The sequence below is a fragment of the Pagrus major genome, chromosome 1 (genome assembly GCF_040436345.1).
Source record: "Pagrus major chromosome 1, Pma_NU_1.0".
In the NCBI taxonomy this organism is placed as follows: domain Eukaryota; kingdom Metazoa; phylum Chordata; class Actinopteri; order Spariformes; family Sparidae; genus Pagrus; species Pagrus major.
Genome location: NC_133215.1, coordinates 12,954,114 through 12,977,134, shown reverse-complemented (window position 1 = coordinate 12,977,134; position 23,021 = coordinate 12,954,114). Strand labels below are relative to the sequence as shown.

At 40.3% G+C, this 23,021-nt stretch overlaps 2 protein-coding genes across 2 annotated transcripts; one reads left to right on the top strand and one right to left on the bottom strand.

The window, feature by feature from the left end:
* Positions 1-1,210: 1,210 nt before the first annotated feature.
* usp38 (ubiquitin specific peptidase 38) lies at positions 1,211-11,484 on the bottom strand. The gene is made up of 11 exons (XM_073470248.1): positions 11,362-11,484; positions 9,265-9,955; positions 7,763-7,898; positions 7,544-7,673; positions 7,221-7,322; positions 6,673-6,831; positions 6,267-6,460; positions 6,059-6,152; positions 5,856-5,962; positions 3,859-5,206; positions 1,211-3,199 (listed from the first exon to the last, which is right to left on the bottom strand). The coding sequence occupies exons 2-11, from the start codon at positions 9,944-9,946 to the stop codon at positions 3,032-3,034; spliced, it is 3,120 nt and encodes a 1,039-aa protein (XP_073326349.1). The 5' UTR covers positions 9,947-9,955; positions 11,362-11,484; the 3' UTR covers positions 1,211-3,031.
* A 1,210-nt stretch (positions 11,485-12,694) lies between these two features.
* Positions 12,695-22,548, top strand: smarca5 (SNF2 related chromatin remodeling ATPase 5). The gene is made up of 24 exons (XM_073478012.1): positions 12,695-12,962; positions 14,469-14,591; positions 14,693-14,859; positions 14,954-15,054; positions 15,151-15,251; positions 15,369-15,548; positions 16,170-16,325; positions 16,429-16,560; positions 16,716-16,784; positions 16,891-17,000; positions 17,115-17,341; positions 18,092-18,213; positions 18,328-18,480; positions 18,600-18,732; positions 18,831-18,979; positions 19,083-19,205; positions 19,610-19,717; positions 19,839-19,952; positions 20,041-20,163; positions 20,264-20,396; positions 20,493-20,611; positions 20,803-21,015; positions 21,139-21,249; positions 22,071-22,548. Exons 1-24 carry the CDS (start codon positions 12,888-12,890, stop codon positions 22,134-22,136), a joined length of 3,108 nt encoding a protein of 1,035 aa, XP_073334113.1. The 5' UTR covers positions 12,695-12,887; the 3' UTR covers positions 22,137-22,548.
* Positions 22,549-23,021: the final 473 nt, after the last annotated feature.

Genomic DNA, 23,021 nt, shown 5'->3' with positions numbered 1-23,021 from the left:
AACAGCCACTGTATTGATGAGGAAATGGGGAGCAATTAAAGGCTGTAGACGCAATACACTGATTCCAGTGAATGAATTCTTTTTCATGACACCATATATTTAGCACAACGTATTACAACATCAAGAAGCTTTGTACGCCGTGTTCTTCATGCATCGGGTTTCGTGAAATTGGTCTAATTGGCCTTCGTGTGTGTGTGAAGCTGTGTCTTAAGTGTTGTGACTTGTTGCAGTGCGTAACTCATTTGTACTCGCATTAGATGAACAAACCAGGCCTTATCTCCTGTCACGCCAAATGTATATGTGCACATACAGTATGCAACATTTTAAACCTAAAACTCGTGTAAATATTCTAAAATCCAAACATGACATTACATTGAGAGAGAATTATAATATCATACTGTTCCCAGGAGTTAACACTTCAACAAAAGTGAGGAGAAAAGTAATGGTTTGGTTGATTAATAATTGAGAATCATTGATTTTTTTCTTCCAAATGCCCTTTGAAAGCTTTAGTGCTACTGCAATAGTTTTTACCATATCAATTGCTGATTACTAATAAATGGCACCATTGCAGATAATCTGCTTTTGTACATTATAATTGTCATTTGTCCTATGTCTGTGGGTGCAGTATGTGAATGCATGTGATTTCCCAGTTCTCTTTTCAGTTGCTGCTTTGTTTATACTCACTTCCATTTGTGCAAAAATGTTTTGCAATTTAAGCAGAAACGTGATGATGGGTGCGCTTGTTTTGACGAATTATGCAACAACGTACAGTTCCGTATTTGTTTTAATCAACAAAGTCACTCACATACCAAACATTTGCATGTTTCTGAGTGGAATTCTTGAGGTTTGCTGTATCAAATTGACAATAGTGCACTGAATCGAACATTTAACCATTTCCAGTTTGAATCATTTAATTGGTTAGAAAATGTAATATTTGCAGCTTCAAATTCATCTTACCCCACTTAGATCTAGCTACCTCACACTGGTGATGTCAGGGTCTGTATATACTGCGAGGAAGAATATAAATTATGTACAGTAGGTGATCTATTCAAGTGGAGACCTAGTACTTAAGATGACTCCTAGTGGTCAATATATTCTCTGCAGTGGACACGCAAGGTGACACAGACATTGAGGTACACTTGAGCATAACAACACACTAACAACCTTTGGTATCTTAGGTTTCTACAGAACACACGCTGCTTTGTCTTGCCATTGCTCAATTGAGTATTTATTAATTTCCTTTTAAAGTCATTATTTCTTATTTTTTAGCATTTGTATCATCATGTGTTAACCATTACATTTAGAGTTAAGTCCCCCAACATCTGCCCACCTCTTTGCCAGCATACCACTTTAAAAAACTTCACCTTAAATTATCTGCCTGGTGATGTTAGACAGTAAAACAAATACTGATTTGCTTTTACTCTAGGAAAAGTGAAACCATTATGAATATTAACACATTACAGCTAACAAAGTCCTCTTCAAAAATCTGCATTAAATATCAAAAGGCACATAAAAATCAGCATGAAGACAAGTCTCCCTGAATGATCAAATCAGAGGAATACATTAAAATATGCCATCAAACAGTTAACTCTTGTCAAATATGTTTAAACAAGCAGTTATCGATGTAGTTATCCTTTAGTGGTAGAACAGCATTAAATATTCATATTAAAAATGCCTTTATCTTGGAAATTATTTTCCACATATAGTTTTGTATTCCATGATTCTTCAGAACGATATTTTTAAGTCATATGTACATTTATTGCATGGGATATGAAACTTATAAAACACCAAAGCACACGGCAAAAAAGATTCAAACATCTTGAAAACCAAACTCCACAGCTCGTGAAGGAAAGCTGCATGCAAATCAGAAAAGTTAACAAAGGTTGTGAGCTGTGTGTTCAGAACTATGACGAATCAAAACAGTCCGTTTATCTTACAGTTGAATGCTTTCTTCTGTACTGTGCACTGCACATGCATGTATTTGCATATGTCTGTGTGTGTGTGTTTATGTGTGAGGTAATATAATAAACACTCTGACAAGCGAGATGATATGAACATGTTCTAAACTGAACCAAGTTTTACATATTTATCATGTATGAAGTTATTTCTATAATATCAAATTATATTTAGCCATATTTCTTTCTGTTGAAGGAGAGACCACACTTTCACCAATAAGTGTTTTGTACGTCCCCGATTCCAAAAAGGTTGTAACACTGTGTAAAACGTAAATAAAAACAGAATGCAATCGTTTCTGAATGACGCGTTTTTACCGATTACAGTTAACAAAGTGTTCCCGAGCCCATGTAGGAATATCTTTTATACGATCATGGGTTTCACAAAGTGGTGAACCTCGTCCCATCCTTGCTATTGAACGACTGAGCATTTCGAGGATGCCCCTTTCACACCCAATCACGATACTATCACCTGTTACCACTTAACCGGTTTACCTGTTAAATGTTCCAAACAGGTGCTTTTGAGCATTCACAACTTTCTTAGATTTTTGTTGCCCCTGTCCAAACTTGTTTGAAACGTGTTGCTGGCAACAAATTCAGAATAAGCAGATATTTCCCCCAAAAAATCCCAAATGACGATGAATTAAAACATTGAAGATATTGTCTGTGTGGTGTTTTCAACTGAGTATAAGTAAAATAAGATTACGAAAGGATCACAGTCTATTTAAATTGTGTTTTACACAGCATCCTTACTTTGTTGGAATCAGAATTGTACCTCAAGTTTTAAAATTATGAGAATAAATGAAAGATTACAATGTTGAGATCACAAAATATAATCAAAATAAATAAGAATGTATTCAATGGTGACTGAAACTGTCTTAATAATCAAACTATAAGAATTAAAGAAAATCAAATCTAAGATCAAAATCAGCGCATATGCTCCGTGTGTGTGTGTGTATGTGTGTGTTTTTAGTTCATTTCAGTGCTCTTTTTATGAGGTTATATGCACATCTAAGGTATGACAGTTCAGGACTCCCTCAGTGCCAGTTCATCTGGGTTTCCTGCCGCATTTTTTTCTTTCAGAAGACCAGTCTACTAATGGTATTGAAACCTCCTCCCCCTCCTCCTCCACCACCAGATGGGCCACAGCTCCCTGGTGGGTTATTGTCATCTGAACCGTTGGGCCTGAATGAGCAGGAGGATGAAGGGGCCTGGAGAGCTTGGGTCCGGGCGTTGAGCTCCTGTTCCTGTTGACAGCGTTGTGGAATGACAAATAATTCCAAGTTAGATTATTTTTAGGTGTAAACTAAAACAAATGCTTAACCTGTGCTACGTGAAAAAGCATTGGTGTAAGTGTATGTGACTGAGAGTGCATCAGTGTTGCCAGTTAACATTATTACAGCACCCTCTAGAGGTGATTTACTCCAGTCACTTTATACAAGTGCACCGGAAAGTCAACTCAACCCTGCACTGTTCAATGACTCGTGAAATTACATCTCACGTCTTGTAACAGGATGGCTCAGATTTGGCTTCGAGTTCAGTCAAAGAAAAAAAGTCTGCTATACTCTGCAGGCTCTTAGTTATCTGTGAAAGTACTGTCTGTTTTCCCTCAGCTTCTTTCCACCTGAGAGAATCCTGTACAGTTCTCGACTCCCGTAATAACCTCACACTTAGAGGGGTTAGCGGTAATGATGTTAAACATTAAATGCATGTAAAGCATGAAAATAAGCGTGGCGTTTCAGCCAAAATATCCACTGAAATTCTTAGCAGTGGATTAAACACATGCTCTAATGCTAATCACCTCATACTTGGCTTGCATTTACTGGTACAATTTATAGAGACTGATTTCAAGTGGTAACATAATGTGTATGTGAGAGACTATGTTTGTTCTCCACCCCCCTCATACCTGCAAATACAGCTTGTTGTCCTTGATAATAGCATCCAGTAGATCTTTCTGCAGCGGAGGCTCAGCACTCACTCTCACTCCATTTGCCATCAGTCCACCATTTATGCTCTGCCCCGGTAGCTCCTGTCTCCTGTACATGAGCACATAAGCTGTGTCCTTGGGGAAGCGATTAGTAATGTTTTGCACTGATTGGAAGGATGAGAATGTCACTCTGCTATCGTTGAACAGAAGCCAATCTCTCGCCTCCTGGCTACTATTAGGTAGTTTGTCTTCTTGTTCAGGAGGAATTGAGAGAGCTGAGCAAGTGGAGAGGCTACACTCGGCTGGGCCATTTCCCAAATCCTCCTTGAGGGCAAAGTGATTGGCTGGATGCTGTGCTCCATCTGCTCCGTTAATGTTACGACCGTAAGAGTAGTAGTGGCCGCTCTCAGAGGACACACCAGAATGCATCACCACTGAGCTGAGGACATAGGGCACTGACTGGACTGACATCTCTCCTCCTCTGTTTATCTGCTCCGATCCATCTATCCTCTCCTTCTCCTCTTCCTCCTCATCTTTTTGAGACGGTTTGAGCTTCTTTGCCAGATTCTCGCTGCTCTCTGGAGAATCCACCTGCAGGGGAGAGGAGGTAGAAGAGGAACATTGTGTAGGCCTTGAAGTGGCATGTACAGGAAGTCTCATGAGTGGCGGGATGGTGACGTTTTCCAGGATCTTCCTCCGGACATGGCATTTGGCATCATATGAGAATCGCAGCAGGGTGAGGATTAAGTATTCAGGCGCCGACACCACTTTCAGGGTCCTCTCGGCCCGCTGGAGGGAGCTACACTTCTCACAGAAGTAGGCATTCTCTTCGTCCAGGATCTCTGGAGCCAGGAAATAGTTCACCAGGTCAGGCACAGAGAGAGGAGGCTCATTTGTCACTGGCACAAAATGGACATTGCTAGCCGGGGATTTGACCGAGCCTGGCTCAGGGATTTCACTGCCACCATTGACAGATCCCTGACAGAGAACCTTGGGCTCCTCTGAGGGCCCCTCGGGTTGAGGGCTGCCCTGAGAGGTGGCAGAAGGACAGAAGGCCAAAGAGAGGTCTGTAAAAGGCTCCTCTTTCTCAGAGATGCAGTTACACTGCAAACAGCGAATACCTGTGATCAGACTCCCACCAAACATCGTTTCTATCAAAGTCCTCTCGTCAGTCCCAGGTTTGGTTTCAGCTGGATCCAAAGAGGATTCTTGGCGCACGTCTGGAGAAGTCTGACCTGTTGGGTCTTTGCTGCTTGTGTCAACAGAGGAGGCGATCTTTGGCTTAGCTGATTCAAGAACCTGAATTGTTTTCTCCTCTTCATGTAACCTTGAGATTAAGAGACACTCAACATTAGAGGTGAAAACACAACTGGGAATTGATTTTAATTTGTGTCACTGCGGTCATAGGATACCACGTATGTTCCTTTGAAACAAAAAGCCCTCACTAACATCATTTAGAGAAATGCTTTATATGCACTGTGTTCTTAAGATAGGACACTGCAGTTGAATTTGGTAAAAATGTTTTAACCGATTGATATTACTTCTACTAAACTTCCCCAGTTGATAATAATCAATAATACTATATTTTTTTTACATCAATGATATATGAACAAACACTTTTTTAAAAACTTTCACAATAAAGATAATACTGGAAAGTTTGGTGTATGTTATGAGAAAAAAAATATTTTGAGGGATTGGCCTCTAAAGTTATGCATTGTAAATTATGTACATTTTTAGACATAGAATGGTGAACAGGGTAAAACATTTTACAATGCATACATGTATTTTTACATAAAAATAAACACCAAAGTGTGTAGTAAAGACACACAAACATTGGATAACTTTGCCTGTTTTAAATCATTTGGCAAAGGGGAACCATAAAGGAAGAGCAATTTTATGTTTTCAAATTTTAAATGCTCACATGACACAATCTTATTACCATTGATTGATTTGATCTGCTTGCAGTGTGACTGTACCTGTCCAGAAGAAATCTGAGGTACTCAGAACAGTCCTGCTGAGAGCCGACGTTGAACCAGGGAGGCCGAGAAGCTTCCAGGAAGTTTCTGGGAGCGTATGCTGCCCTCTGCAGGAAACAAATATGCATCACACATACTTGGAAATCAATTGTTGTCATCAGTCATAATTTTATTTGCTATCTATTACACTGGACAACACTAACCTGAGTGTGTGCAAGGAATGCAAAGAGCAGCTGGAGCTTTTTCATGAGCGTGTTGGAACCATTTAGAGGTAATGATAAAACATGCCGCCTGAAACTGAAAAAAAAAACACAAAGTTACAGTCAGACTGTTCATGTTTATGTCTTTTTAGATTATAGTATAAAAGTGCGACAAGTGTATACATGTGTTGCGTTTGCATGCGCGACTCACTCTGTGGCCATGAAGAGGGTCTGGATGATGCTGTTCATGTAGCAGGTGTTCCCAAGGTTGACCAGGCCGGTCTTGCCTGTCTCAGACTTCCCAGCTTGCCTCAGAAGACCCGAGGCAAATGAGTTGGACTGGGAGGTCCAGGCACTTTGGTTCAACACCAACTTGATCTTATCTTCACTGGGTTTCGGGAGATCCTGAGAAGACAAATTGAAATTATCAGCTGCATAACACACATAAGAAGCAACGGAGGTAAAAATAACTCTTCATTATTTATACAATGTAACTTCTGATCTAAGTGGTGATCACCATTTTCTCAGATATCTATATATTTATACTTCATGAATGTATGTTTTTATTTTATGTTTATGTGAACATTTCTAATATGAGGTGTCCCCCACTCTTTTACCTTGATGGCCTCTAGTATGTGGTCATAGAGGTCAGGGAAACCGGAGTACTGGTACATCATGCAGTGTATGAGCTCAGTGAACTGCAGCAAGAAAGTTTTACTGGTGGAGAGACCATCTGTCCTCAGAGACTCGACAAGATGCACCACGTGTGGAACAACCTGGGACAGGGAGGGGTGAAGATCAGAGAAAAAATGTTGAGGACACTGTGGTGTTGAGAACGTTGAGCGGTACCAAATCTACAGCACGGTCAGCCAGAGGGGATTTGCACGTAGGGATACCCACGGGGGGTTCCGTCTCATTAACTGAGTATTTTTGAGACTATTCATGTTTTTAGATACTAATGAAATCGGCCAACTCAAGGGCCATTGCTCGGCTTTTAAGTGTTTCACACATCATTAGTGGGGGAGCGGCGCCGAGCCTGGGGTTCTGGGAAAAGAAGTCTATGCAGCTTTGAAGTAATTTAAGCCAGAAGAGAAGAAAATGGGAAAACCAATAAAGTGGCCATATGAGAGGGAAATGGTCTGTGAGGAGTCAAGAGATCCCTTACCAAATGGAAGGCCTCGGGAGAGTGCTGGAAACTCAGCAGCATGTGGGAGAGCACAGCTAGCGCCCCCTGCCGCACGAGGGGGTACCACAGACGACTGAATACCTATGGGTTAAAAAATAAATCTTTATGTCATCAATACATTTATAGTATCTGAGGAACTGCTTCAATAATTCAAATGAGTCATTTCACTAGCCATATTAAAAATTGCTGCAATCTAGTCTGAGTATTACTGCAGTCCAACATCTGTGTAGCTCTAAAAGATGCAAAAAAGCTCTCTTCCTGAGGTTCATAATAAATCAAAATGAGGAATTCTCAGTACAAACCAGTTCAATTTTAAGCAGAGTAACATCTATGAGGATAGTGAACTTCTGAACTGCAGCCAGTCCTTTGAGTAGAGCAATGACCCAGGTGTCAACATGTTGGGCCAGAGGCCAGGACAGCCAGTCAATCATCCTGGATAGACAGGTGAAGATTATGTGAGGTGTAAATAATGCACATGTAAGAAATAATTGTATCCTGGATGATTAGGTGTGTCAGGTTACCTGCAGAGTGCTTTAGTCATGCTTGCATCTTTGACGTTTTGGTCTGTGGTGAGACTCTTGATAAGCACTGTGATCATCTGGACGGGGATGTGCTGGACCAGGCTGGCCAGAGCGATGGATGGGTCAAAGGAGGGGTCTGCAAGAAATGGTTCATAATCAAACGAGCCCAACTTTTCTTTTTATGTCAGTAAGTCAGGGGTTTACAAGTTTACAATTGTGATATAATGCAGCGCAACACCACCAAAAACTTAGGCCTCAAAATTAAACAGAACTATAAACCATTCTAAGTAGAGCTGAAACGATCAATCGGTTAGTTGTCAACTACTTAATTAATCGCCAACTATTTTGATAATCTATGAATTATTGGTTTGAGTAATTTAAAAAAAGGTAAAAATTCTCTTAAATGTGAATACATTTTGAGTTTTGCCTCTGGTTTGTCCAAGTTTGCAAGTTGTGTCCCTTTGGATGTTTTTTGCTCCCGATCAAAGTTCTTGAGTATCTACCGATGCTGAGTGGAGTAGAATATTTAGATCTTTATACATAATGCAGCTGCAAAGAGAAAACTTCAAACAACTTCATAACAAAATGTCCTGTATTTTGTATACAGTGTTATAGTGATTGTGTAAAATAAATGAAGAGGAGAGTAGATCTGTGGATTTGACAGCAACTTTCCCAGCATGAAGAAAACTTTAGAAAGCTTAGTTCACCTGAAAAATGTCACTGAAATAGAGGCAGGATGACCTTACAACCCACAGCAGCTCTGCCTGCATCGCTCACTGACGCATGCTGTCAATATGGCCATTCAATTGAAACTGCTGCCTGCTGTTTGTTTATTTTGTGCTGCTTCACAGTTCAGTCACTTGCAACACTGCACAGTAGGCGCAGGAGATCTCTAAAATGTACCATCAACAAAAGATGGAACTCAGCATGCTCACAAAATGCTTTATCAGTGTTTGCCCTTGGGGGAAATACACTCTTTGAATCAGTAGATTTAAAAGGCACTTGCAATAGGAGATGAAAAGTGTGTAAAACAAGGCCACTGCATCCAAAATCGGTGTGCCAGTATTACTGAATATTGCTGGATGAACAGCCAACCTATAGAGAACTAAGCCAAGGGATCAAAGTCATCTGTTGGCAGGGCCCTGAAATACCAAAATGAAACAAGGTACGAAACTGTTCCTGGGTGCTCAATCGGGTGCTAAAAGTGCCACTGGTATTAGTGCCAAGATTTATAGAGGGAAAAGGTATAAGTCAGGGCTTCATGCTGCCAAATGCAAATACTCTTTCTCCATTACTGGTAGGCAACGTAAGCCTATGGTTTAAATCTAAATGTGTTCATATCTTAAACTACTTTAGGACATCTGTAACTATTCCATAGTTCCAATAGAGGCAGTTCTCGCATAAGTTATGAAATAAGTTTCGTTTGTATTCCTTTAAAATGCAATCCCATGTATCACTGCCATTGAGGAAGGAAGGAGGAAGGAAAGAGGGAGAAGTCTCACCTGTGGAAGAGATAATGGCGAAGACTTCTTGCAGTGAAGGTAGTAGCGTTGCTGGGTCAGCCTTCCAGATGTTTTGCAGCAGTGTGCTAACCTTTGTCACCTGACCTACATACTCTCTCAGCTCCCGCTCTTGGCTGGCAAAGCAGTGGAAGTAACTGATGGTCCTTACCAGCTGCTGGCAGAACAAAACACCTGACTTATCCCTCGGGATGCACTGCACAAAGTCTGACAGTAAAGTGTTCAGGCGGGCACAAAGGGCAGGCTCCGGACGTTCACACACCATCCTTAAAACCTCCACCTGGATCACGCTGAAGATCTCCAGCACCGAGGGGCAGCTGATGAGCAGCCGCAGGCAGCAGTGAATGTAGTCTATAATGGCCGGGTCTTTGCGGTCCAGCTGGCCGTAGCCCTGCTGGAGAAGACTAAGGACAAAGTCTTTGCTGAAGAAACGCTCAAACTCCAGGCGGTGGTAACGTGCATAAGCATCCAAAACCTGGAGGCCGATCTGCCTCTGGAAGGCATCTTCACCGAGCAAGATGAGGCGGGTGGTGAGAGTGAACAGGGACTGACACTGCTCCTCAGTCACCTCTTTCTCTGCTGCTTCCACTACCTTCTTCACAATGGCTTTCTTCACTGGAACAGAGTGGTTGGAGCTCACAAGGCCCTCCAAAATCTTGTCCATGATGGAAATCTGTAGGAAATAATTACACATAACTTCTGCACTCATACTTGAAAACAGTAAAATAAATCTGTCACGGGCCATATTTATATTGTTATTAGTTACACTTACACTTTTTCTACTAATACAAGTCAAAATAGTGCCTCTTGTGAAAAAAACTCTATTGTTCCATAGATTCCTTTCTACTCCAAACATCAGAGTCCACACACTGTGTGCATTCACTGTGTGCATTCACTGAAAGCACAGGCATTCACAGGTAGACCACTCAGCTTCAACATGCTGCAACTGGAATGTAGAGCTCACAGGCTTCACTGTGGTGGAACTATTGAGGCGAGAAAGTTGCTTCACACCATTTGATGACTGGGCCTCTATGTATTCCACAAACATATAACGTAATTACAGTTTTTTTGTGTACAGCTGTGTAGAAAACAGAAAGAAAATCGCACTGTGGTGGAACACAAAAAATGTCAACAAATTAATTTGAATTAGTGACAAATTGGAGATGAACTGATCATTATCATGCTTTTTTTTTAATGATAAACCTTTAATCAATATGACTAAAAGATGTCAGAAAATAGTAAAGTGTTTCTTAAAGTTGAACACTTTTGATTGAAAATTAACTTCAGACAGATAATATATTTTCTTAATTCTTCTAGATTCATTTTCCATTGATTAGTCATCTAATTGACGAGCTAATCTTTTGAATGGGAAATCAAATTCAATTGATGAATGTAAAAAACTGTGAAGCAAAATAAGCTTTCCTTACACAGTAATGACTGTTTTATATACTGAGTCACATTGAACCCGAATAACCACAATAACTAAATAACACAACCTGTGTATTTCCAAATAAATTGTTTTCTTAATATGTGAACAGGTTGAAAATAGAGTGACAGTTCAGGTGTTTTCAGTGCAGCTGTTACAGGATTTTTATCTCAGTTTTGGCCATTGGCGTTATTTTCTAAACTAAAGGTGTATGGCGGTTAACTATAATGTGATATATATATATTTATTTCTGAATGTCTAACATTAGTAAACCTACTCAATTTAAGTATTATTACATCAGCTACACGTTTAAAACTCTTCTGTACTCCTGACCCCCGCATTATCTCGCCAATAACAGCGACCAACAGCTATCTGTGCTAGGCGGCTAGCATGCTAAGGCTAACTGTAGCGGATTTCTCTAAAAGGTCCGGTAGATGAAACATCTCCTAAATACTAAAATACAACTAAATCATCGGAGCCAGTTTTCGCGATCCATAGCGACAATTGTTACGAAAAATCCCCCAACAACGACAAAAATGAACAAAAGAACCAAAACAGGCCAAACGTTAGCTGTGTAACGATAGGTCCCTCTGACTTAGCATAAATACAGCCATGTTTACGCTCGATTCAGAAGCTTTACGGTCTGTACTTACCCAAATAACGCATGTCAACCGTGTCCGATCAGAATATCGTCAATTGTGGGCAGACGCTAAACCTCTTTTGACATATAAAACCGTGTTATTTTGGTTCATTCGATCGCTCAAAATCAGCTGATTAACCTACCACCGACGTCATTCCTGTAGACAGATATGTTGGTAGGACCCTTAGGTGAAGCAATTTTCGTCTTAACAATGCCTGTTGCGCAGTTGTTGAATTTTCGGTAATAAAGTCAGTAGTTCTCCTTAAATGATCCTTTTAAACATTTTGAACGAGAAAATTAAAATGAAGTCAAATTCTCACGAAGGTATTGGGTCATTTCTGAGTGGTTTCTGTACAATCGACGTGCTGCATTCAAGTACCCCTCGTCGCTTTTGGTCGAAAGTGAATCATCTATCAAATACATTTTCCAGTATTTGTTTGGTGTCCCTTGTGAAAGCATGAAACTATCTTGAACGTCAAGACATTACCTACTTGGGTATACGTTTTTCTTTTTCAATTTCAAAACCAACAGAGCAGTTTCCTGAAATTCCACATTGAAGTGATACAGTTGTGTATCTGTGTATCATGCAAAATAAATATAATAATGCGTAACGGAAAACTCCACAATAACTAAAAAACATAGGCCTATTGGTGAGTGTCATAGTAACTAGAAAACAAATAGGGAGTTCATATATTACTGCAAATTAATTTAGATATACATTGAAACACATATTTAAAATGTGTACAAAAAGTATACAAAACACATGTGCTTAGTTGACTGATCAACAGGATATTGCTATAGTACATTTTCAAATGACCTAAAGTGCGGTACAATGGCCTAATTAGATATTAACAATGTTACTTTTTTAATCAAGCCCAGATTCAGACTTTAAACTACTAGTGAAAATAATGATTTTCTTGGCAAATGTATGTGAAAGCATTAGATTCTGTTTATAGTGCACAATAGATTCTGTTTATATTGCACAATTTGGAGAACTTGCCTTCGAATGTTGCATGCAGTTAAATTATTTCCACTGTAAACAAGGAAAGTCAATATATTTTACAATGTATGCACTGACTCATTTTATTAACTGTCAGGCTGACACTGTGGTCTAGTTTAACCAAACAAAATTTTTTGTGGGGTCCAGCAAGCACTCTACCAATGATAGTAGAATTAAATTTGATACGGTTGAAGAGTTTTGTTATTGCTACATTTTACAAGATTTTAAGGGAATTTTAACACATCTATATCAAGAAATCCACTGGGTCTAAATTCATGTAAAATTTCCCAACAGTCCCTGAAGGCAGCATAACCAAGTCTCGCGATAGAGCGCTGTGAACGCGGGTACCCGACAACAAGCTTCCTAGCGCGAACGTGCTGCCTGTGCGACCAACCGGTGTGTCTTTCATTATAAACAACAAGATAGTTGTCGTTTTTCGGGAGAAAGTTCGGAAAATCTTCAGCGACTCTTATACGGGATCACATAAGGCACCAAATAACGGACGATTTATCTGAGGTGAAGTGTGATATTCGACTAAAATGTCCGAACTTCTAAGCTGCGTGGAACAGCGGGAAGAAGAACAGACTGAACTTGAAGAAGCCGGAGGAGCGGAGGTAAGATGGTTTAAACCGGGCATTGTCTCCTCTCAGCACCGCGTACACCTTCCACAGACCTGTCACACGAGTCGTAACCCCCGAAACCCCCCTGTGTGATACCTAACTATACTTCCTTCACAAATACCGCCACGTTAAACTTTCAGTTGTCGATGTTAACACGGGCTGTTTGAGCTAGTTAGCTAGCCGCGGCGGTGCTATCATTAGCTCATGACAACGGCAGCTCGGTCCCAGCCACTCTGAGCTGAAGCTAACGTTACAGCACGCAGGCCAGCCTGTTTCACAAGCGCCCAGGCTACTAGCTTAGCGCCGCTAGCCCCACATCGACTTGTCCCATTGAAAGTCCCAGCGTGCCTTTTGTTTACCCCCAGGTCAGATTCGCCCAGCGAGTTGCTTGTGATGGGAATAGTCCTTTAGAAAAAAAACAAACTCGTGAAAACATGTTAACAGGTTATAGAGCAGCAGCCCGTTCAGCTGTCCCGTCCGCGTCTTTGTTTTCAGTGGGACAGTGAGTGCAGCTATGGCTTTTGTAACCGAGGAGGGATGCTGCTTCCGCTACAGTTTGTGTTAAGTTTTCATTCAGATCCTACAAAAATGTAAGGGATTGCAGCTAACCAGTTCAAGTCAGATAAGACGAAACCATACAGAGAAACCTTAGTAAAAGTACAAGAACAGATTCAAAGTGCTGTATCGTAGGCAACTGGACTTGTTGCCTACGATACAGCACTTAGAGTTACCATGACCTGCATGAACGAGAGCCTTCATCAACATACAAGAACAGATGCTGTAGTAAATATAAGTAACCTTTTAAAGAGCTGAAATACAACAGCATGGCCACCTAGCAGACCATAAACAGAGACCAAAGAATACAGTTAATACAAAAATTGCACTTGAGGGAATCAAACCAGTTGCTTAAAACATTTTGTTTCATCGAATTTCCCTTATACATACATTTATACAACCACAAAGAGACAGTTCTGTGCCTCCTTAACCAAAGACCACACCGAGGCACAGATGAACAAACATCACAAAATCTCATTCCTCCTCTCCCATGCATTTCATAAAAACAGGAAATGGTCCCCAGACCTTCTCAAACATATATTGTTTCACTTTTCTGTATATATGTCACTTTGGCTGTCTTGACTTAGCAAATAGCAGTGTTAGCAGTATCTAATGCAACAAAAAAAAACAGTGTGAAGTGTTTGTCTAATAATGCAGAGACAGTAGAGCAGAAGACTGAGTGGAGTGATTGACTTGCGCTCCAGTTGTTTTGGCCCACTAAGAGCAATGGTGATAGCAGTAGGGACAAAAGACTTGAGATAGTGCTCCTGGAAGATGTCATCCATGATAGCCAGGAGTTTTTTTTTTTTCATGCGTCTCCCTCCAACTTCCCCTCTAGGGCCCACAGAGCATCCCTGATGGTTTGTTTAGTCTGTTCATGTCTGTTGTTGTTGGACTAATTAGAGGATAGCCACTAAACAAGATTGTTTTCTGTTTTCTGCTCAGGATAAGTCAGATTCTTCAGATGCTGGAAAAGAGTCATCGTCAGATGCTGGGCCTGATGGTCAAGATGCATCCTCCTCCTCATCCAAAACTAAAGAATTGATGCCGGCTTATGAGGAGAAAGTGGTAAGAATGCCCTTTTTTTTTTTTTTACAACTGAGGTTTCTTGGCTCACTGCTCTGTTCTTGGATAAATAAATTAACTAGACTGTCTTCCTGTGTATGTAGCAAACAGACCGGACCAACAGATTTGAGTACCTGTTAAAGCAAACAGAGCTGTTTGCTCATTTCATCCAACCAGCCGCGCAGAAGACCCCCACCTCCCCCCTGAAGATGAAGCCTGGACGCCCTCGCATCAAGAAAGATGAGAAACAGAACCTGCTGTCAGCTGGAGAGTGAGTAAACATCCACAGAACACAGATTTATTGAATTTTAGGACGTTCACTCCCGTTGTGAATATGATATATTGTTTGTTTTTGTGTTTGACAGCAATCGCCATCGCCGCACAGAGCAAGAAGAGGATGAAGAGCTTCTGAATGAGAGCACCAAGACAACTAATGTCTGCACTCGCTTCGATGATTCTCCCTCCTGTAAGCATTCATCTGTTTTTGTTTAAGCCTGAGCGGAAGGCAAATATATAAGATCAGCGGAGGTGATGATTATGGGTTTTTTGTCTCTTATTTTAGACGTCAAAACAGGAAAAATGAGGGACTATCAGGTCCGTGGTCTGAACTGGCTCATCTCTTTGTACGAGAATGGCATCAACGGCATCCTCGCCGATGAAATGGTCAGTACTTTGTCAGAGTCAAAACTGCTACCTCTAGATTTTCAAGGCGAGAAACAATGATTTTTTATCTCACAATATTGTCATTCTTGCATGTACTGCTCCATCTCACACTCACAGGGTTTGGGAAAGACTCTGCAGACTATTGCTCTGCTGGGTTACATGAAGCACTACAGAAGCATTCCTGGTCCCCACATGGTGTTGGTGCCCAAGTCCACCCTCTACAACTGGATGAATGAGTTCAAGAGATGGGTGCCTTCGCTCCGTGCAGTCTGCCTGATAGGAGACAGAGAACAGAGGGTAGGCTGTGTCAAAATATTGTGATCGTCTGAAAAGCCACATGTAACTGGAAAGGCTCACCTTGAATTGATATTCTACTGTAATGTTTCCTGTTTTCTTGACATAAATGTGCTTATTTTACGATGCTGAATTAGTTTGGTGAGCCATACAACATCTTAGCATTTTCAAGGCCTCGGTAGATGATTGACTGATGATTGCTGTGGTAAACTTTGAACTGATATTGACTTTCTTGGGTAAAAGTGATGAAGTGAAGATTCTAGTTTGGGCTTAAAGATTTGGACCTATACCAAAACTACCGATGTAACATCATGTAATATTCAGTTTACTGTCATAGAGGACAAAAAAAATATTCACAGTTAAGACAATGTTGACTTTTTTTCCTGAAAGAAATACTCAAATCATTTAATCGATTATCAAAATAGAGTAGACAATCTGTCTGAGGGATATAGCCAGTTTTACTAATGAATTTCTTTGGTAGTTGTCTATTCAAATTCTCACTGGCACTAATATGCAAATTTGCTGTGTGATACTCTTTTTGTCGATACTTCAGACCAATATTAAGCTGTGTACAATATAGCTGGTTGAAAAAACAAAACAAAAATGGTTTTGCATCGATTTCAGACTGCCCTGATCAGAGACGTGCTGCTGCCTGGAGAATGGGACGTGTGTGTCACATCCTACGAGATGCTCATCATTGAAAAGGCGGTATTCAAGAAGTTCAACTGGAGATACCTGGTCATTGACGAAGCCCACAGGATCAAGAATGAAAAATCAAAGGTCAGGAAAGCTTCTGAAGTCAAATGGATCTTTACATCTGTCAGAACTACTTAGTGTTTTACAAGGTTGGCTAATGAAGCAAAAATTACTTTTTTCTCTGTAGCTCTCAGAAATTGTGCGAGAATTTAAGACCACCAATCGCTTGTTGCTGACTGGAACACCCCTGCAAAACAACCTCCACGAGCTGTGGGCTCTGCTCAACTTCCTGCTACCTGACGTCTTCAACTCAGCAGAGGTAAAAATCACATTTGAATGCACAACATCAACAAAGAATTTCACTACAAGGGAAAACCACTTTAAAGCAGAAGTTCATCATTGTAATGACGTGATTATAGTCTTTTAAAGAAAAGTGTCCGGTATTCTTGCACTAATTACATTTTTTCCTCAAAGGACTTCGATTCCTGGTTTGACACAAACAACTGCTTGGGTGATCAGAAGTTGGTCGAACGTCTTCACACTGTATGTATTAAATGCTCCTCATGTCATCTTCCAACTAATCTGTAAATTTTAAGCCAAGAGCGTCACTCTTACTTAGGTTTACTTCATCTGCCTTTTTTATCTGTAGGTACTGCGTCCTTTCTTGCTTCGTCGTATAAAAGCCGACGTAGAGAAGACTCTGCTTCCGAAAAAAGAGATCAAGATGTATGTGGGCCTGAGTAAGATGCAGCGAGAGTGGTAAGCATACTCAGTCAAATTACCTCTCATCTTCTTTGTTCTACACAGCCTGAATTAACCTGGATGCTACTTGTACATTTGTATGTAATATTAACTCGTGTCACAACCCATCAGGTATACTAAGATTCTGATGAAGGACATTGACATTCTGAACTCTGCGGGTAAGATGGACAAGATGCGTCTGCTGAACGTCCTTATGCAGCTGAGGAAATGCTGCAACCACCCGTACCTGTTTGATGGGGCCGAGCCTGGTCCCCCCTACACAACTGACCTCCACCTGGTGGTGAACAGCGGCAAGATGGTGGTGCTGGACAAGCTGCTACCCAAGATGAAGCAGCAGGGTATGTAGATGGCCATGATGTTATTACAGGACAATTTATAGTTATATACTACTTCAGTTTAAGTACTTCATTGAAAGTCCTACTTAAGTAAAAGTACAGAAGTATTATTAGCTTAACGTATTTAAACTTTCAAATTAATAGCACTAGTTCTGCAGTAAAATGTCCCCTGTGTCTGATACTGTATATTATTAAGTGTGACATTATTAGATCGTTATTCCTGATGTATAAATGTATAAGTAGGTCGGAGTGGAGCTTCTTTTAACTACTTTACATACAATTAGACAGTGAAGTGAAGGTCGGGCCCCTTCTGAGGGATCATGAGATGTTGAATGAGGTTGGAAAGAAGATGTTGAGCTACACAGATCTGTATTAATTTTTTTGACAAACCTCTAATTTTAGTTTTAAAATATTGTGAGAAAATAATAATAGTGAGAGATTTAGAGGGGGAATTACTCGATGGAACAGCTAACAATTTGGTTTTTGTCAGGGGTCACAAGACAAAAAGGGTAGAAACCACTGGTTTCATCAATGTGTTGTATTTTCAAGCCCAATTTAAAAAGGAGAATATGTGCCTTTTAAGTATTAAGAGGGATAAAATGGAAATACTCAAGTGTTTTGTAATCTTTGGGGTGCTTAGATCAGACAGAATGGACTGAAAACCATCTGTGGTCCATGCTATACATTCATATGATAGATTGTTTCAGACAGCCTAAGAACTGTGAAACCACTAACATGTTTCATTCTTTCCAGGTTCCCGTGTGCTCATCTTCAGTCAGATGACCAGGGTGCTGGACATCTTGGAGGACTACTGCATGTGGAGGAACTACGGCTACTGTCGCCTGGATGGACAGACGCCACACGAGGAGAGACAGGTGCAGTGCTGTTTTCTTGAATAAGAAGGTGTCATCTGATTACCATCTGTTTTTTCTCAGGAAACCAAAAAATTAGTTTAGTAAAATGCAAGTTTATCTTCATATTGTTTTCAGATCTCTATCAACGCGTACAATGAGCCCAACAGCGCCAAGTTCATCTTCATGTTGAGCACCAGAGCTGGAGGACTGGGTATCAACTTGGCTACAGCAGATGTCGTCATCCTGTACGACTCAGACTGGAACCCCCAAGTCGACCTTCAGGCCATGGTTAGTATTGCTTATTCAGGAGTGAGGAGTTACAGAATCAGATTTTCTAGTCTTTAAAATAAGAGTGAGTGCTGTATCCCATTGAGCGGACTTCAACTGTTACGTTTCCTTTATTTCAGGACCGAGCTCACAGAATTGGTCAGCAGAAGCAGGTACGCGTCTTCCGTTTCATCACTGAAAACACAGTGGAGGAGAGGATTGTGGAGAGGGCCGAGATGAAACTTCGCCTGGACTCCATCGTCATCCAGCAAGGTAATTCATCTCTCCTGTATCATTAGTAGCCTTAAGTCAAATGTTTGTACAGAGTGGATTTAAGTAAACTGCTAAGTTGTCTTGTTTTTGTTCAACAGGGAGACTTGTGGATCCTAGCGCCAACAAGCTGGGCAAGGATGAGATGCTGTCCATCATCCGTCATGGTGCCACACATGTGTTCGCTTCCAAAGAGAGCGAGATCACAGATGATGACATTGATGCAATCCTGGAGAGAGGTGAAAGGAAGGTGAGTCTGGGTAGATCAAAGAAAATATATGGACAGTGTCTTTTTGTTTGTCAAGTTTTTAAATTTGCCATAAATTTAACACTCTGATCTTGTAATATTCCAGACTATGGAGATGAAGGAGAAACTGTCTTCGCTGGGCGAGAGCTCTCTGAGAAACTTCACCATGGACACAGAGAACAGCAGTGTGTACACATTTGAAGGGGAAGATTATAGAGAGAAGAAAAAGGTAAAAAGACTAACAACGTTGGTATTAAGTTGGTATTTAATTGCCTTTAGAGCTGCAAAAAATGATTATTTTTATGATTATTGATTATGATCTTCCAGTTATTGTCACGAAAAACTTTTAGTTTATTAAAACATTTTTGAAAAATGCTCATTTAAAATTTCCCGGACCCAAATTGACATCTTCAGGTTGCTTCTTTTATCCAATTCACAATAAAAAAAAATCTGACCTGACATTTAATATCCTATTTGACAAAGACATGCCGCCAATACTTACATTTAAGAAGCTGGAACCAGCTTGTGTTTGACATTTTTGACTGACTAATCGTTGTAGCTCTAATTGCCTTATTCTGCCAACATGAACCTTTTGAGTCATTACATTTTTTCTACTTTTGCTTCTTCACTCAGGTCATTACCAACTGGATTGAGCCACCCAAGAGAGAAAGGAAAGCCAATTATGCTGTGGATGCCTACTTCAGAGAAGCTCTGCGAGTCAGTGAGCCCAAAGCACCCAAGGTATGGACGGATTGCTTTATACTCACATTCAGGATTTAAGGCATTAATGCAACAGAATGTGTAGTCACATTGTTTGTAGTCATTGCTTATTTCATAACATTTGTTTGTTTGACTTCCCCAGGCTCCTCGTCCTCCCAAGCAACCCAACGTCCAGGACTTCCAGTTCTTCCCTCCACGTCTTTTTGAGCTTCTAGAAAAGGAAATTCTGTTCTACAGAAAGACCATAGGATATAAGGTACAAAGATGTTTTTTTAAGACAAGACTATTTGTCCAAATTTGGTTGGAGAAGGTCTCTAAATCAGTCTGTGGCATCTTCTCCTCAGGTTCCCCGTAATCCAGACATGCCAAATTCAGCCCAGGTCCAGAAGGAAGAGCAAGGGAAGATTGACGAGGCTGAAGCTCTCACAGAGGAGGAGCTGGAGGAGAAGGAGAACCTGCTGCAACAGGTAAATACAATTAATTTATGGGTAATATGCTGCAAGTCAAAATTAAATGTTCGATGTGTGTGGATCTTCATATTTTTGATCAACTGTACCTTTGTTTCAGGGATTTACTATTTGGAACAAACGCGACTTCAACCAGTTCATCAAGGCGAATGAGAAGTGGGGAAGAGATGATATCGAGAACATTGCCAGAGAGGTTGAGGGAAAAACTCCAGAAGAAGTCATGGAATATTCTGGTAATGACACCTTTTTTACATCTTCTATTTTACAGACCACTCCAAACTTCTTTTTAAATATTCAATGATTTCATGTGTGTGTGTCTGTTCCTCCAGCTGTATTCTGGGAGCGCTGTAATGAGCTGCAGGATATCGAGAAGATCATGGCCCAGATAGAAAGAGGAGAGGCCAGGATCCAGAGGAGGATTAGCATAAAGAAAGCACTGGATTCAAAGGTAGCTGACTGTTAACCACTTGGCCGTTAAGTTCTTGATTAAACCACCTAATTGGCTCTATCTCATCAAGCCTTGTGTTAAACACTTTAACTCTGAATCTCAGTCTGATCCCTTAATTATGTTCTTCACACTATCTGCTCTTCCTGATTTAATCAACAGTCCCTCAATATGTTTCTCATCTCCTTGCCCAGATCGGACGCTACAAGGCTCCTTTCCATCAGCTCCGTATCTCCTATGGCACCAACAAAGGAAAGAACTACACAGAGGAGGAGGACCGCTTCCTCATCTGCATGCTCCACAAGCTGGGCTTCGACAAGGAGAGCGTGTATGACGAGCTGCGTCAGTGCATCCGCAACTCACCTCAGTTCCGCTTCGACTGGTTCCTCAAATCCAGGACTGCCATGGTACATTTAAGCGTCTCTGTACTATTTCTCCTGTTTTGTTTTTGTGCTTGATGTTTTAATAATGTTGGCCATAAATCTAAATTATGTTTGCTTGTGTGTGTTTGTGTGTGCGTGTGTGTGTAGGAGCTCCAGAGGCGATGCAACACCCTGATCACACTGATAGAGAGAGAGAACATGGAGCTGGAGGAGAGGGAGAAGGCTGAGAAAAAGAAACGGGGCCCAAAGAGTGCATCAGTAAGTTACAAATTCATCTTACATCACAAGAAGAAAGCTACTTGTTAATTGATGCCAACTGAGTCATTTAAATATACAGTAATATTTGTCTAGTGCTGGGTATTATTTGAAATGTTTTCATATCAGGGCTGATGCAATTACAGAGATTCGGAATGATCATTTTTTGATGCCTTTGGATTCATGATACTGTTGAGAAATTTAAAAGACAAAACAGTTTTCTTGATATTTAGATACTATCGATACCCAATAGAGGTGGCGGGGAAAAATCGGTTCTCAGATGCATCACAGTTCTCTCTTGAAAGACTATGTCTCAATGCAGAAAAGTCAATAGTGAGAAATGTGAAACGCAATTCTCCAAATTATGATCGCCTGTAACAAGTTTGTAAGGCCGAGCTGTATGTTCCTTACTGCTGAACTAATTGGTTGTTGAAACTTAATCGATATAAACATCTGCATTATATGTATGTTCTAAGCTAGGAACCAAATTAATTGTTTATTTTAATTATGGAAAAAAAGGTTGTAAAAATAGCAAGTTGTCACACTGAGAAAAAAAATTCGTGCCGTTTTATAATCGTATCGTAGCACAAGAACAGGTTTGCAGCGATATACCAGCTTTAAGCTATACTGTGGTATGAAACCTGACCGACATAATAATAAAGTATTTGTTCAACCAAAAACCCAGCTGTTTGCGTTCATTTAAAGGACATTCAAACTAATAATAAGAATAATAATTACGTAATACCATATACCACGAAACCATGATATTTTCTGAAAGGGTTTAATATCACCAATCCTAACTAATAATTTTCTCCTCCACCCAGGCCCAGAAACGGAAGTCAGAGGGAACCCAAGACGGTCGTGGACGCAGGAAAAAGCTAAAGTTGTGAACGGCTTCATAACTTGAGTTTGAGAATTGGAGAGCGGCAGCCAGCTCCGGTATCGTTAGTCCTAGTGTCTGTGTTTGTTCTGCAGGCTGTGATAATGTACTGTGTAAAAACCCTCTGATGGACTGATCTCGTGGTATTAGGTTTTAGGAAGTGCTCGTTTACAAGCCTGCCTTGTTACACTTACCTAAACACTGCAGCTGTGCTGGTTTAGTTGTTTGCTAGTCCTCTTTTTTTTTTTTTTTTACTAGTACTAAATTGAAATAAATGTATTTATGCCTGTTGGTTGTACCACATTCCATTGCTCGAAACAATATGTACCCTTTTTATTTTTAAGAAAACATTTGTTCTTTTATCTTCCTATGTGAAGTAGAAAATGTCTTTTTGAACGTCACAAATAAACTTCCCTTTTTTTAAAAAAGAAATGTGTGTATTCTTGTAAATAAGACATTGATTCAAAAAAGGACATTTAATATTTGGCAGTTGAAGTGTACATACATCCAAACTCTTGAAATTGACACAAAATTCAGAAGCCATAAAAGTCTGCTAACAATTGGCACATTAAAATATACTGTCACCTGTAGAAGAATAATTATAACTTTTATGCTGCACTTGTGTTTTTTCTCAGGACTTGATCAACAAACCAGAAAGACGTATAGTTCATAATTTTTCAAGTTTCACCAGGGTGTAATAATACCTTATTCTCATAGTCCTACATTGTTATGTACACAGAAAGTTTTGCATCTGATTTCAGCCACATTGACTTGGAAAAATGTAAAAAAAAAAAAAAGTTAATTTCTGCATTCTCAAAACTAAAATGACATTTACAATCCCTTTCAATGACACCATATTGGTATTGTGACTCGGCAGTGGGCAGGTTTACTGCAG